The sequence below is a fragment of the Nelusetta ayraudi genome, unplaced genomic scaffold (assembly GCF_046127955.1).
Source record: "Nelusetta ayraudi isolate G7.1 ecotype Tasmania unplaced genomic scaffold, CSIRO-AGI_Nayr_v1 ptg000001l, whole genome shotgun sequence".
Lineage (NCBI taxonomy): Eukaryota > Metazoa > Chordata > Actinopteri > Tetraodontiformes > Monacanthidae > Nelusetta > Nelusetta ayraudi.
Window position 1 is genome coordinate 242,501 of NW_027466051.1, and position 15,891 is coordinate 258,391.

Sequence of the window (15,891 nt, forward strand, 5' to 3'; positions counted from 1 at the left end):
TCTTTATTTTCGTTATGATGTGAATTTTTCATGTACCGCTATGCCGGTGAACAGCCCAGACAACCTCCGGAACGTGCGCGGCGGGAAAGTGTTTCAGCGGAATTGAAATACCTCATAGGATGTTCGATATTAATGATGGTTAACTGCAATGATTATGCAAACTATGTTCAATGTAAAATGTTCTATTTTGACTGCAACCATTGTCATTCTAATTACTGCCACCTTGTTGGCAACCATACTTTGAAGGGGTCATGCTTTTGCCTGTGGACATGAAAAAAAAAACATGATTCAGCCCTTATGACAGCAAAATGGGCTATTTAAAGCCAATCAACTGCAGTAATTATTTTCTTATTAGAAGAAAACGTGTGGAAGAACACTCTGCGTGAAAAAAATACCGTCAAGTACTGTGACAACCGATATGATTTTTAAAAGAAACTGTGATATGAAAATTTAGTCATACCGCCCAGCCCTAATCTCTATCACAGGCATGGCCAAACTACGGCGTGTCTCTGTCCGGCCCATGTGAAGTCAGTCATAAATAACCCCCCGACACTTTTGCGACACGTAACTTTGCCGACACGTTAGCGTAGCACAACAGCGATAGCGTGCTTCCGCCCCCCCCCGGTCAACTAAGGCCCTGTTTGCACTTGGTCATTTCATGCGTTTTTTGCTGATCAGATTACGAAAAACGCATGAAATGACCAAGTGCAAACAGTCAAAATCCGTTTTGACATCCGATCACCAAAACCACCTCCCGAGGTGGTTTTGGTGATCGCATCGCATAAAAACGCATTTGTCACGGACAGAATGCGACTTCAGTCCACATTAACGACCGCCTACTCCACTCACCTCTCCTGTGTACGTACTTGGTCGGCGCCCCAACTTCTGTTATTTTGTCAGCGGAGCAGCGGTCGCAGTTTCCCCACATATGTGATTAAATGTGCGACGTTGCATCCGAAAATTTGCCAGCCACTGTTGATCCGAAAATAAAGTGGTCACCACTCTGTCCCACCAGTCGTTACTCCTCGTTCGGATCCATACGAGCTGCAGTAGAATTAAAACCAGTGACTTGATATAGTCCGCAAACAGGAAGTTGATTCTTATTCGCTGTCATGTAAAACTCGCCGTGGTTTTGCGCTTTACTGCCCCTAGTGGTTAAAAACGGAAATGACGCATGTTGCATTTGCATAGGTTCAGCAGGGGGGGTGTGATGCGATCACAAATGGCACGCTCGAGACGCATGTTAATGGCTAAGTGCAAACAGTTGCTGCGAGATCCGTTCTCGTGATCCAATCCCCCAAAACAGTTACAAGTGACCAAGTGAAAACAGGGCCTAAAAATGCCGGGACGTTAGCGCTATTTGCAACCACTCCCCACCACCCCACCCCCAACCGAGACAATGCAGTTCTGTCATGTGGCCCATTGCAAATAAAGTTTGGCCACCCCTGCTCTATCATAACTTCCACACTTTGATCCTTTGTCTGCTTGTGTGCTCTGACCGTCACTGTTACTTGTTGTATTGCTCCATGAGCCTTTACTGTGCCTGTATTGGGTTGTGAGCTTTAGGGGCCCACACAGTCATTATGTCACATTGCCTTCCATTAAACACAAATAATCAGCCGCAGTAATTTACATTTTAGCTTAAGTGTAGAGTCATGTATTATTTATGCAGCTTTTTTTCTTCAACGTAACTCCAATGTAATCCAAAAGTAGTCTAACTCATTACAATTTGCCAACAGTAATGTTGAAATGCAACCAGTTACTTTCAAATGACAGTAACTAAAATGATATAATGTGTTACATTTTGGATGTAACTTGCCCAACACTGTTTGTTGCACAATAAGAAAACAACTGCAGTGCGATGCAACAGCATATAATGTCCGTACTGGTCTTCAATTTAATGAGTTTTCTCACCAAACAGCTACAAATGTGCAGTGCAACGGTCAGCGGATTGGTCAGAAATTCACAAACATATTACATGTGATTTTACTGTCAAAGCTCACATCTATCACAGCGAATATACTCTTGTCGTGAGCACTATCTATCAGCTGTCTACCTCTGTGAGCTACTGACACTCACAGCAAACTCGGCTTTCTTCAAGTATTAGTAAATGAAGTCAGCATCCAGGTAACATTTTGATTTGGGCTGCCTGAGACAACTGGTTTCCCTCAGCTATCATTGTTTCTTTACTTTCATTAAAATCGCTAGTAACATGTTGTGTATGTTGGTGATTTCTTTGAGGATCCAGTGCAGCAGCTGTTCGGGAAGGAAACTGATAGTGATTTGGAGAGGCAGACAACAACGCAGTGTCCTCTTGGAGGGCTACAACAAAACCATGTCTTCGATTCTACACTTTGTGCCGTCACCGTGGCGAGAGATCCGGATCCCTCGTTCTTGGTGCATCCGGGTTCAGAAAACAGACTGGGAGAGGGTTTGGCATTGTAGTGTATGGAGCTTCAGTAAAGGCAATGAAACGTGTCTACCGACTCCTTTTATTGTGTTGATGAATAGAAGTAGAAAAGAAAAGATGTGTTTATGTTGACACAGTGCCACTGTGTGGCCGACTGCGGAGGTCTTTTTTTGCACGCTGTTGTGAGTCTTTGTCGGTCGGTGGCGCCTTATTGTCTCGACAAAAGGAAGACGATTAAATCAGGTTCTCTGCAACACCACCTCCCTTAAAAGGCCTGAGCGAGAGAGAGAGTGAGTGAGTGAGAGAGAGAGTGAGAGAGAGAGAGAGCGTGTGTATTTGTTTGTGAGAGAGAGTGAAAGCGCTCGACCTGTTTGTGTGTTCATGCAAGATGAAGTAGCGACCTTATCAGCTGTGTGTGTGTGTGTGTGTGTGTGTGTGTGTGTGTGTGTGCTAGCGTGACATTCTAGGACGCGTTAGCGTGCTGCTTGTTGAAATCTCATCAAATGATCCAGAAGCTGCTGTCTGGTATGCGGACCTCGAGCACTGGATCACCAAACAACACGTTCCTCTTGTGTCACAGGCTCTGTTTTTAATGTTATGATATCAACATCATTGCCCCGCCCAGAGGGCAGCTGTGAGCAAACAGCAGGTGGTGACATCATCAAGGAGCCCAGAAGCAGAAGTGAGACCCTGCAATGCTGGTCTGGAGCAAAGGCTCTGAGTAACCCCAAACCAGACACACACACACACACACACGTCTCTGCAGATGGAGAAGCTTCCAGAAGTCTAATGAGAGAGCCAGATGGTTTGGCTTCTTTGTGTGTGTGTGTGTGTGTGTGTGTGTGTGTGTGTGTGTGTGTGTTTGTGGTTTGGGGTTATTCAGTGCCTTTGCTCCAGACCAGTCACTTCTTCTGGTGTCACTTACCTCCTGCTATTTGCCCCCCATTGCCTACTGTGGGCCGGAGTGTCACCTGACTAGAGCCAACCAATCCTGACGCAGAAGCTGTTTATGTTCTGCTCAGGTGCTCATCGCCGTGTCATGGCGAGATGTCTGAGGTGGCGGTGGCGGCAGCGATCAGCTGAGTAGGTCGGGGACTTCCCGAGGCATCCTGGGTAATCGGAGCAGTGAGAGCTCCGCCCAATTCTGCCACTTTCACTTTTCCCTGACGGTAATTAGAGACGACGGGAACAGATGGAGCCGCCGCAGCCCGCTGCTCCTGTCAATCAGCCCAGTTAGCAGGATGGACACATACACACACACACAAACACACACACACACTCACAAACACACACACAACACTCTGGCTGCAGTCATTAATTTCCTGTTTTTGTCCTCATTAACAGTCCTGTTCCTTTATTTATTCTAATCTCATTAGTGTCGCTGCTCCGTCTCACTTTGTTGTCATTGTGTCCACACACACGCGCACACAAAAAAACACACGCACACACATACACACGTCAGGTCATTCATCCTTAAGAGACTGTCCACACGGTGGTGCTGTCCAAGATTGTTTCTTTTTTAACAGTCAACTGCAAACACGTACGATAAAAGTGGAAAACATCATATGTATATATATATATATATATATATATATATATATATATGTAGTAGTCAACTGATAGATAGATAAATGAATAAATAGGATTAAATGGGTCAACATGTTCCAATGTGCATGTATCCTTATAATTGCCCAGCAAACTCATGGTTTAAAAGTTTATGAGTGCCTGCTCTTTTTGTCTGTCAGCACGTAGGTTCGGAGTTGTTGTTGGTGTGTGTGTGTGTGTGTGTGTGTGTGTGTGTGTGTGTGTGTGTGTGAGAGAGAGAGAAACGCAGATGTTTTGCTAGCTGCTTCTCCCATGATCTGCGGCGCGTCTGCGATGCGGCGTGCTTTGAAACGCCTGTTCCGAGCGAGACGTCTCATGCGGCGACTCGATCGGTTCACGCGAGGATCGCGAGATCGCGCAACAACCCAGCTAGTTCCGCGTGTATTTAAAGAAAACAACAGTGAAACTGTTTTGCCCGTCCCAACTGTGTCTCAAGTATCGCTGTGGGTAAAACAAAACAACACAAAAAAAACCCTGAATTGTCTCGTGTCATCGTGACCCAAACTACCTTCGCGATCGACCGGTAGATCGTGATCTCCTACTCCTGAATGACCTACTCCTCAGTGAGTTTGTCATGGACAATGAACTGGATTTACTATGTCCTACTGAAACCTGGCATAAACCCATGGATTACATCGCACTCAATCAAGCCACCCTGTCCGGATACACCTACATCAACAACAGCGAGGTGGAGGCATCGCCGTCATCCACCACAGCGACATCTCCCCCTGCCCCGTCTCCATCTCAGCTGTATCCTAATTTGAACATTTAGCTTTCAGACTTCCCGGTTCCCAATCACTCACTGCTGCCGTCATCTCCCGCCCTCCCAAAAACTGTCCATCATTTCTCACTGACTTCACTGACTTTGTAACCCAGCTCTCCTCCATCTCTCCATCCATACTGCTTCTCAGTGATTTCAACATCCACATTGACTCCCCTACAACCCAATTAACATCTGACTTCTTGGACATTATAAATTGTCTCAGCCTCACCCAGCATGTCTCCTCACCCACACACATACATGGACACAGTCTGGACCTGGTCTGCTCCACACCCTCTCTCACCATCCATAACCTCTCATTGACTGACCTCAGCATTTCTGATCATCTGGCCATTACTCTGGACATCATTACTCCCACTCCCGCTGCAAAACAAACTTGAACCTTCCGCAACTTGAAATCACTCTCTGCCAGCTCTCTCTCCTCCTCCTTATTCAATGCCATCACCAGTTCCACCCTCCCCACAGATTCTACTGCTTCTGATCTTGTCAATTTCTATAACAACACACTCTCCGCCTGTCTCAACCAGTTAGCTCCTCTCAAAACTGCCACAGTCTCCTTCTCCACCTCTGCCCCATGGTACACCCCAGATCTCCATATCCTCAAGAAGCATCGCAGACAGTTTGAACGACTCCATAAATACACCCAACTCACAATTCACACCCAAGCCTACAAAGACTATTTACAATTCTGCACTCAAAAAGGCCTGCTCCCACTTCTAATTACAACTCATCCACTACAATTCTTCCAAAGCTGACCAAACCCAAGGACAACATCACCTCCACATTCTCAACAGACAAATGCAATAACTTCCTCACATCCTTTCATTCCAAAATTCAGACCATTCACAACTCACTGGCATCCACTACCTCGACTTCAATCCCCTCAGAAGCTGACATTTCTCCACTCACATCTCTTAGTTTTTCATCCTTCTCCCCTCTGACTTCACCTGACTCCGTCAAACTCCTTTCTTCTATAAGATTTTCCAGCTGCTACCTTTATCCCATTCCATCTCCTCTCCTAAAACCCTGCATTCCTCACACCTCTCATAACCAACATCATAAACACCTCCATTAGTACTGACTCTGTCCCCTCCCCGCAAAAACTTCCCACTATCACACCTCTTCTGAGAAAATCTGACCTTGACCCAGACAGCCTGGATAAATTCAGACCCATCTCCAACTTTACCCTCCTTTCAAAAATTCTGGAACGGTCCGTCATCACCCAACTCCAACAGCATCTCCACTCCAGGCAGCTCTTTGAATTATTTCAGTCTGGATTCTGAACACGCCACTGTACTGAAACAGCCCTCCTCAAAGTTTCTCATGATCTCCTCCTTGCTGCAGATTCTGGTTCCATATCCATCCTCCTACTCCTCTACCTTTCTGCCGCCTTTGACACCAATGATCACACCATCCTCCTCCACCGTTTACAGTCAATCGGCATCTCTGGCACAGTCCCTCCTCTGGTTCATCTCCTACCTCTCCGACTGTCATCATTTTGTTATTGTTGACAACTCTAAGTCCTACACTTCCCCTGTCAGCCATGGAGTTCCCCAACAGTCGGTGCTTGAACCCCTCCTCTTTATAATCTACATGGTCCCTCTCGGTCAAATCATTCGCCACCATGGACTTAATTTTCACTGTTATGCCGATGATACTCAATTATACATCTCCTCCAAGTCTATCACCCCTGTCTTCCTTTCCAGCATAACCAACTGCCTGTCTGATATCAAAACCTGGATGGACAACAATTTTCTAAACTCAACAGCAATAAAACAGAACTCCTTATCATCGTACCCAAATCTCTCCTCCCCTCTGTACAGAACTTTACACTCCTCATTGACGGTCATCATGTCATCCCCCTCTGTATGCAACCTAGATGTCATAATGGACCCCACCCTCTCATACCAATCTCACATCAAGCACATCAGCACAACATCTTTCTTTCATCTCCACAACATTGCACGTCTCTGTCCCTACCCTAACCCTCTCATGTAAAGCGACTTGGAGTGTCCTAAAAAGTGCTATATACATTTTAATGTATTATTATTATTATTATTATTATTATTATTATTATTATTATTATTATTATTATTATTATTATTGTTAGTCGTAGTAGTAGTAGTAACTATTGTCCACCTGGTGACCTATCTAATGGTGTTGCTAGCATGTTGCGGAGGCTAGCTAGTAGTGTAGTGTTAGCTCTCTGGATGTATCAGTAAGTGTCTGTCAGCCAATCAGCAGTGTAACACTAGCTTAGCTCGTTTAGCTTGGCTCAGCCTCATGACTCGTGTCCGCCATGTCTCCATCAGCCAGACACACACACACACACACACACACACACACACACACACACACACACACACACACACACACACAGGAAGTGGCTCCTGTGTCAGACACGCTGTCGATCCTCCTGTCTGTATGCAAAGTGTGCCACCCCCCTCCACCAGTACGCCCCACTTTTAAGTGGATTAAATGGATTTGAAAGTGGAGCCGCAGCCGAAGCTAATAGCTTCTGCGTGAACCTCAATTGTCTGGATCTCAGACTGAGGAGAAGCAGGGCTGAAAGACACACGCACACACACACACACAAAGCTGATATTGACGATGCAGGCCGTAGCTCTGGACACACAGCTCATCACAGTACAACCTAAAGTGTAAGTACACCCAAAAAACACTTTTTTCTGCTGCAAATAAATGTATTATGGTATGTAGCAGTGTTGCTGATTGATTCTGGTCCAACTTTTGACAAAAAGTTAAAGAATTTTAATTCGGCATATTTTGTTACAAAAACGTGGAACAGCTCCCATCTATGGGTTTGTAATGCCAGGTATGATATCACCAACCGCCATTTCTAACGGTCATGTTCGCCCCGCCCCTCCTATAAAAGCAGTGGTCTGTCAATTCTGCAATTTGTAGCGATAGGTTGGATTGAGAGAGTTGCGGATAGAGAGGTATAGTGAAGATCGAAACGGTAGTCAGCATAGCAAAAAATTACTTTTCTATTTTATAGTTGTTAGGTGTGAGTTTAGTGAGTTTTAGTTGAATGAGATTCAGTTAGTTTGTCAGTTATTCAGTCATTTAGTTAGTCTGTTAGCAACAGAAGGGAGTTCATGTCCGAGTCGGAATCGGACGTTTCTATACCCAACACAGCTCGGATCTTGCTCTTTTCACAAGAACTGAGTCCGGATCCGGGTCGGAGCTCTGACAGTGAATAGCCGGGTCCTATAGTACACGAGAGGACCCAACAATTGGCAGTCACAGCTGTCAATCATCTCAGCCCTCCCATTTCCCTCCGCCTAATGCGATACCGCGACTGCCTGCTTGACTTGCATCACATGACTTTAATAAAGGAAGTGAACGAACTAGCCGTAGCTAACATTCAACCAACAACAAAGATGGCCTGAACCGTTCAGACGTGAAAAGAAAACTGCGTGACGGCGAGTGCCATGAGGAGCAGGCAAAGGGGAACAGGTCCTTGTCCTAGCTCCAGCAGATGTTAAAACCAGGAAGTGATTTCCTGTGTTTCCCTCACCACTGCCTGTTAGTAAATTAATTTTTCTAAGTCGCGTAAAACATGCACTTGTCCTGTTTTTGTGGCATATTTAACGAGAAATGTCATGTAAGCGTCCCCTGGAACATAATGTAAGCTCTCTCCTGTAGCGGAAGTAACAGGTAGCCACGTTTTGTGTGTTCCATTTAACAATGCAAATTTAGTTTGAGGATTTTCCAGGGAAGGGGGCTGGTATGTCACGGTTCTATTTGGGGCCGGCTCCGACATCTCTCGGTACTGGTCGGGGCCGGAACTTATATCTATAATAATGGTTTGGAGCCAGTCGGCTCTGGTTTCATATTTAACTGAGCCATTTTGGTTCAGAACTCAAACCTATGATAAATAATTATGAGAAATAATTGCCCACCCCTACTCTAACCTGGTGTCTGGAAAGCGCTGGGTTCAGCTCATTGGTCAGTACTCTACTCTCCATAGAAATGCAGGCAGCAGAGCCAATCCATATGATCGTATTGTATCGTATCTTAGGAACCAACCATTCACTGCTGTGCTCCTCCAGTACACAACTATACAAAAAATGTATGCTGCTGCTATATTAAGACCCTGAAGTTACACACATAATATAATCCCCAAATTATTCCATTTTAACAATGTTGAGCCATACAATTTAATGAGTTAGTTGTTGTAGTGCCTTATTTTGATGTCGAGAACAGACATGCTACAGCCAAGAGTGTGCTAATGTGAACTACATGAAAAGTGGTTAAAAACAGTTATTGATTTCGGTGACTCTCCGCGCCGTTAAGAAGTTTTTGGGCTGCCGGACATCGTTGTTTTGTTTTGGGTTTTTTTGTCAAAGAAAACTTTGGTTGGTTTTTCATTTTGGTGTAGAAAACATTTTGATGGCGAGCCAGAACCAGACCCGTGGAACGTGAGGCAGGACACCGACTTTCATGCGTGGAGGGCATGATGTCAGCGACAGCCTCATCGTGACTCTGGAGAAGACACATTATCACACCATACAGACAAGAAAAAAAACAACAACAGCTAAATGTCCAATTCAGTCAGTATAATCCTCTGATTGCCCTTTTTGATCCATTTTTGGCTGGACATATAGAGAAGTATGGACAGAAAGGCCAGGGAAGTGTGTCTTCCTCTGACTTTTGAGCCAATCGAAAGCCATACTGGGGAAAGTTTGGCTGAATGTGTTGTTGCTATGGTTGCCAGTTTAGGCTTGGAGCTGTCAAACTGCAGGGGACAATCATATGACAATGCTAGTAACATGTCTGGGAAGTACAATGGACTACAAACACATTTGAAGAAGAGAAATCCTTTAATACATTATGTTCCATGCGCTGCTCACTCCCTAAATTTAGTTGGAGTCAACACCATTCAGGCTAGCAGTCCTGAGGCTGGACACTACTTTGACACTTTGCAGTCCTCGTATAACTTGTGTTCTTCCTCTACAAGCAGATGGGGAAAAGTTTTTCGAAATACAGGAATAAGTTTAACGTCGAAATCTCTCTCAAACACAAGATGGAGCAGTCGAGCAGAATCCAGCAAAGCTCTGTGGAAAACCTACTCACACATAAGAGATGCACTTGAAAAAAAATAGCAGGTTCAGATGATGAAAAAAGGGACACTAGAAATGAAGCAAGGGCTCTCAGTGGTAAACTGGAGCAATTGAAAACAGCCTTTATGGCTAATTTCTGGGACGTAATCCATGACAGATTCCAAGTCAATGTTACAAAAAACTGATATAAACATTTTCACAGCAGTAAACCTTCTCAAGTCCTTGCATGCCTTTGTTTCCTCACAACGTGACCAGTTTGACATTTATGAGAAAGCAGCACTGAATGTAACAGGTGTTAACCAAACCTATAAGACAGACAGACAGATAGACAAACTGGTAAGCTGCCTTGATCATCGCCTCTCTGCCTACAAGCACTTAACAGAATTATTTCTGTTTGACACAGCAAGCAGCAGTGAGATAGCAGAGCATGCTTCTGCACTGCTCAGTGCTTATCCTTCAGACCTGGACGGTGGCTTAGCCAGTGAGCTTCTACAGTTCAAAACATTCATGCAGGCTAAGCCAAGACAAGTCACCTCCAACCATGCTGAAGACAATATTAAAGTTTGGCCTGGAATCAGTCTTCCCAAATGTATGTGTGGCTTTGCGGATGTTCCTGACCTTGCCAGTCACCAACTGTGAAGGAGAGCGCTCCTTTTCTCATCTGGGTAGAATAAAAAACAAACTCAGAACGAGCATGACTCAAAAACGCCTGAAATCTCTGTCCTTACTGGCAATAGAGTCTGAACTTGTCAGAGACCTGGACTTCAATGATGTTGTGGAGGAGTTTGCTGGGAGAAAGGCCAAGAAAAAGGTCATTCCATAAGGTGGATTGAGGGTGATCACCAGTCTGCTGTTGTTGTTCATTTACTGCATTTGAGTGTAGACTGTTTGTTGTTATGTTGTGTTAATACACAGATACTCACCATCACGTTCCGAGAGTCTTGTGATGAATTTATCTAAAAATATTAAAATAAGATGTCGCCAGTCAGTGTGAATCCTGTGGACATACACGAGTTTCCAACATATAAGGCCACACTTGTGCACCATAAGCCATTTCATGCGTTGATGCATGTATAAGTGTGTATGTGTGTGGTGCCAGCTCTGTAGTTCAGCTTCTGGAGATCAGCTGGGGCCTCTCCGAGAGTCTGGCCCAGGGGCCTCTGTATTCTTAATCCAGCCCAGCTCCCACTGTGAGTTTTTATTGGTGGATGGTCTCCGAGCTGTGGGCTCAAGTCAGAGTTCAGGTTGTGACCTGGTGGTGGAGCCGTTCGACCAGTCAAACTACAGTTGAGGTGTTGGGATGTTGCTATGCTAACATGGCTAAACATTTTAAAACCTGACATCATCAAGTTTTTCCCCAAATCAATTACATCTTCCTTCGAATCCTCCTATCATTTTGTGTGTGTGTGTGTGTGTGTGTGTGTGTGTGTGTGTGTGTGTGTGTGTGTGTGTGTGTGTGTGATCCTGTTTCCTTGCCTGAGTAAGGACTGTTATGCAGCGTCACACTGAGCCAGCAAGGAGCCCACCTTCCCCAATCACCCCCCTCTCTCTATGCTGATGTGAGTGATGCTGAGATGCTGCAGCCAATCAGACGGCTGCAGCGACAACAGCCAAGGAGAGTAAAGACGTGCATGGAGGTCAGGGCACTGGATCGATGAAGGTTCATGCTGTCAGACTGAAGGATCCGTCTCTGCTGTCACCATCTCACTCTGATGGCTTCCATCAGGCTCCCGCTCACACAAAGAAACACACACACACACACACACACACACACAGACAACTCACACATCTCTAATTTGCTTCAGATGCAGGTGCTTGATCTTATGTTGACATTGGCTCTGCCTCCTTTCTGCAGGTGACCTCGGATCGCTGCCTCTGATTGGCTGGTTTCACGGTGGACGAACCAACATCATGGCGAGCGGTGAGGAAGTGTTGCTTCCTTCCTCATCAGGGAGAGTGCCCCTTGCTGGCTGACCTGTGTGTGTGTGTGTGTGTGTTGCAGCAGCCGGCAGTGCGAGTCCCGAGGGCTCCTGGTCTTCGGCCCTGGGCGGTCTGGCCGTAGTGCCGTTGGGCCTTGGAGGGCAGCAGCTACTCTCAGGTAAGACTCACCTGACCTCGCCTGTTAGCCTGTGAGCCTGTTGTAGTTAGCTGGATATTACAGCTTTGGATCTGTCGGTCACTTAGCATCACTGAGTTAGTTTGTTAGCATGTTATAGTTTGCTGGATATCATTACATCTTTGGATATGACAGGTTCCTGAACATCATTGAGTTAGCCTGTTGTATTTAGCAGGATATCATCATATACATTACTTTGGATCTTATATATTTTTTTTTTTTTTTTTATCCTATCCCCATTAGCTTCACCAGCGCTGACCCTCTTTTGTCTGCAATGTTCTGCACCAAACTTGAGTCGTGTTGCACTGATTTTGCGTCTAGCTTTGTTTTGGTTTCATTTTATGATCATGGTTTTATGTAAAAAGAGTTTCTATTTGCCACAGAGGTTCAGTTCAGGTTCCTTCAGTACTTTGGAGATCAATAATGGATCAATATCAGATCACCATCAGCGCCATCGTTGTGACTGAGTGCAGCTTTTTAGTCAGCATGAATATTTATGCCATTAGGGGGCGACATGCGGAAACTGTCCTTAGTATAATCAGCCATTCTATTGATTCAGTCAATTAACTGGATTTCTTCCCCAAATCAACTCAATCGACTCACTTCAACACTTTCAAACCTGCTGCATTAATGTTGCTGCTGATTTATTCATATATTCATTCAATCAACACTGGGACCAGAAATCAGCCCCTCCTCCTCCTGCTCCAGTGAGGGGAGAGGCTAGTCCAGTGGCAGGGGCTTGATGAAGACTGTTTCCATCAATCGCCCTCCTCGGCCCACCAAGTTAGCCTGTTAGCCACACCAGCATTGACTCTCCTTTGTCTGCAACCTTCTGCACCAAACTCGAGTCGTGTTGCACTGATTTTGCATCCAGTTTTGCTTTAGTTTCATTTTATGATGATAGTTTTATGTAAAAAAGACTTTTGATTTCCCACAGAGGTTTAGTTCAGGTTCCTTCAGTCCCTTGGAGATCAATAATAGATCGATATCAGATTGTGATTGTGTTGCACTGAATTTCACCATCAGCGCCATCGTCGCTGTGACTGAGTGCAGTCAATTAAATAGAGTATAGCGTTAGTTCTGGCAAGTCACGTCATCAAGCCCTAATTAGGTCATGCTGCAAGCAGCTGCTCCAGTCTGCTGAAGGCCACCTGACTTCCTCACACCTTCTCATTGGACAACCTCTTTCAGAGCGCCCTTTTTAAAGCCACCATATCTCAGCCTCTTCCTCTGCTCCCTTTCCCAGCTAACATGCAAGCGTGTGTAAGTCGATCAAACTGGTTTTTGCTATCACTCACCCTGCTGCCATTCGCCCCGATGTGCTCAAGGCCACGCCAAGGATCAGGAGCACTTTATCTGCGCCCCGGAGTTGCCACAAAGCTCCGAGCTTAAGACTGTCATCTGCGAAGAGGGCACTCCCTCTCGCCACCAAAGCTCGCGGCTAGCCGGGAAAGGCTCTCCCAGTTCTTCCAACACTATGATTTTGAGTTCTTGTTTTCTAAAAATTACGTCACTGCCTCGGTCAGTGCTTCGCACGAGGATTGTTGCTCTTTTCCTGGATCACTCCAGGCTTCCGCCCAGTTTTTCAAAAAACCGCAGTGACGCGCAAACTCAACTCCAGAAACTCCAGCACTCAGTCGCCGCTTTGGCATCCGGTGTCACCCAGACAACCAGGAAGGCAAATCCCCGTCTCGGCAGCCAGCTCCGCAGTCTTGCCAAATGGTGCCATCTAGTCTTTTCCCTCGAACACGATTTTGAGTATCCAGCCATCCGCCACCACTTATCCCGACCATCTTCCAAACCGCATCCCAGGACATCACCAGTAGGACCATCGTCACTGATCGAAAATGTCACCCGGCTTCCCCGACATGTCCTGATCCTGCGCAGAACCCTGGGAAATGCAGTTCCCATCTCCTCTACCATCTACCTTTCTGCTGCCCGTTCAACCAATCTCAGGTCTGGCAGGTAATGACACTGACCTGGATAAAATCTTGCTATCTTGTTGTTTCGATTTTACTGAAAATGCGTGGTGGATACAGAGATGTATCAGAGATGTCATCCTTAAGGTCCATCTATACCACAGAGCTTGTCCGCTCCAGGAGTATGGGGTCCTGTGCTCTCTGTTAAGGGCCGCTCGGTCCCTGTATGATCGGAGCAGGAGTCTGGTTCGCATTGCCGGCAGTAAGTCAGACTTGTTCCCAGTGCATGTTGGACTCCTTCAGGGCTTCCCTTTGTCACCGGTTCTGTTCATTATTTTTATGGACAGAATTTCTAGGTGCAGTCAGGGGCCAGAGGGCGTCGGGTGGCGGCGGTTCGGGAACCACATGATTGCGTCTCTGCTTTTTTCAGATGATGTGGTCATGTTGGCTTCATCGAGCCAGAGCCTCCAGTGTTCGTTGGGGCGGGTTTGCAGCTGAGTTTGAAACGGCTGGGATGAGAATCAGCACCTCCAAGTCCAAGGCCATGGTTCTCAACCGGAAAAAGGTTGCTTGTCCTCTCCAGGTCAGTGGAGAGACCCTGCCTCAGGTTGAAGAGTTCAAGTATCTCGGGGTCTTGTTCACGAGTGAGGGAAAGATGGAGCGCAAGATCGACAGGCGGCTTGGTGCGGCGTGTGCAGTGATGAGGTCACTGTACCGATCTATCATGGTGAAGAAGGAGCTAAGCCAAAAGGCGAAGCTTTTGATTTGCCGGTCGATCTATGTTCCTACCCTTACCTATGGTCATGAGTTTTGTGTAAAGACCGAAAGAACGAGATACAAGCGGCCAAAATGAGTTTCCTCCGTAGGGTGGCTGGGTGCAGGTTGAAGAGCTCAGTTACCCGGGAGGAGCTTGGAGTAGAGGGAGGAGACCCCAAGGAAGACCCAGGACATGCTGTAGGGACTAGGTCTGCTAGGTCGGCTGGCCTGGGAACGCCTTGGGGTCTCACTGGATGAGCTGGAGGATGGATGGATGTACCGACCGTTGGTGTTTTCTTGCTCATTTGTGGCTCCTTCTCGCACTCCTTCTATTTGTGTCCCAAATGCTATGGCTATAGCATTCACCAATGCCCCAGCACTGAGAGTAAGCTTTTGCGTGGATGGACCATGTATGTATCATAAGGCTGAATACCAAAGCGGCATATAGTGGTGCAGCCATTCTTTTCCATGGCACCCTAAGCACCGCAGTCCAAACCCCAAATGGCAATTAATGTCCACAATACAAAACAAACAAAAGAACAACAGACGTCTGCGACCTGAAACGCAGTTCAAAACAATTCTTTCCATTTTAGATTTTTAGCCACAATTTTCATCTTTAAAGGTGACCTATTATACTCATTTTTGGGCCTTTGTATTGGATTTCTGGCCCTCCAGAGCAGCAACACAAAATTATCCACACTGAAAGCGTTGTAGATCTGTGTCTCATGCTGCTCGCAACCTCTTATTTCCTGCATCCCGCGAAAACGGTCTGTTTTACTTCACTCCACCCCCGGCCTGTGTGCGCCTCCCGCCCAGCCCACTCCGCTGTGATTTGTCACACTCTTGGTCGCTGCTGAGCCACACTTCCTCAGTTTGCCGGTGCGGTAGTTGAGAGTAAACTTTATGAAACCAGCACAATTTAAATACTTACCGTCGGGAAGGCTTCACCCTCTAGCAGCAGTTTACCGGCTGATCCACCTTTGTACGGACCGAGCATTGGCTGAGTTACGGCCCAAAATCAGTTGACCAAGCTGATCGTGCCTCAGAAGATGGGAAAGAAATAAACCCTCTACCCTTGTTAACGTGCCTGAACTGGGAAAGGAGAAAGTGTCTCAATCGCTGCATTTCCAAACCTCTGTGCAACGAGTGGCTCTGGGGCGTCGGTGTTCAAGATGTTTGTGCATCTTGAACAAGATTTTAGAGAAAACAGTTGCCAGGCA

General features: G+C 46.2%; 1 protein-coding gene across 5 annotated transcripts in view; it reads left to right on the forward strand.

Annotated features, from left to right (window-relative positions):
• Positions 1-15,891, forward strand: part of enox1 (ecto-NOX disulfide-thiol exchanger 1) — a 52,214-nt gene that overhangs the window by 13,066 nt on the left and 23,257 nt on the right. For 3 of the 5 annotated variants that reach the window (XM_076027875.1, XM_076029321.1, XM_076026337.1), the window contains exons 2-3: positions 11,736-11,801; positions 11,883-11,978. In XM_076027875.1, the coding sequence (XP_075883990.1) occupies positions 11,792-11,801; positions 11,883-11,978 (106 nt within the window). In that variant the 5' untranslated portion in view covers positions 11,736-11,791. The remainder of the gene's footprint in view (positions 1-11,735; positions 11,802-11,882; positions 11,979-15,891) is intronic. The other 2 variants (XM_076028519.1, XM_076027133.1) reach the window with 1 other exon arrangement.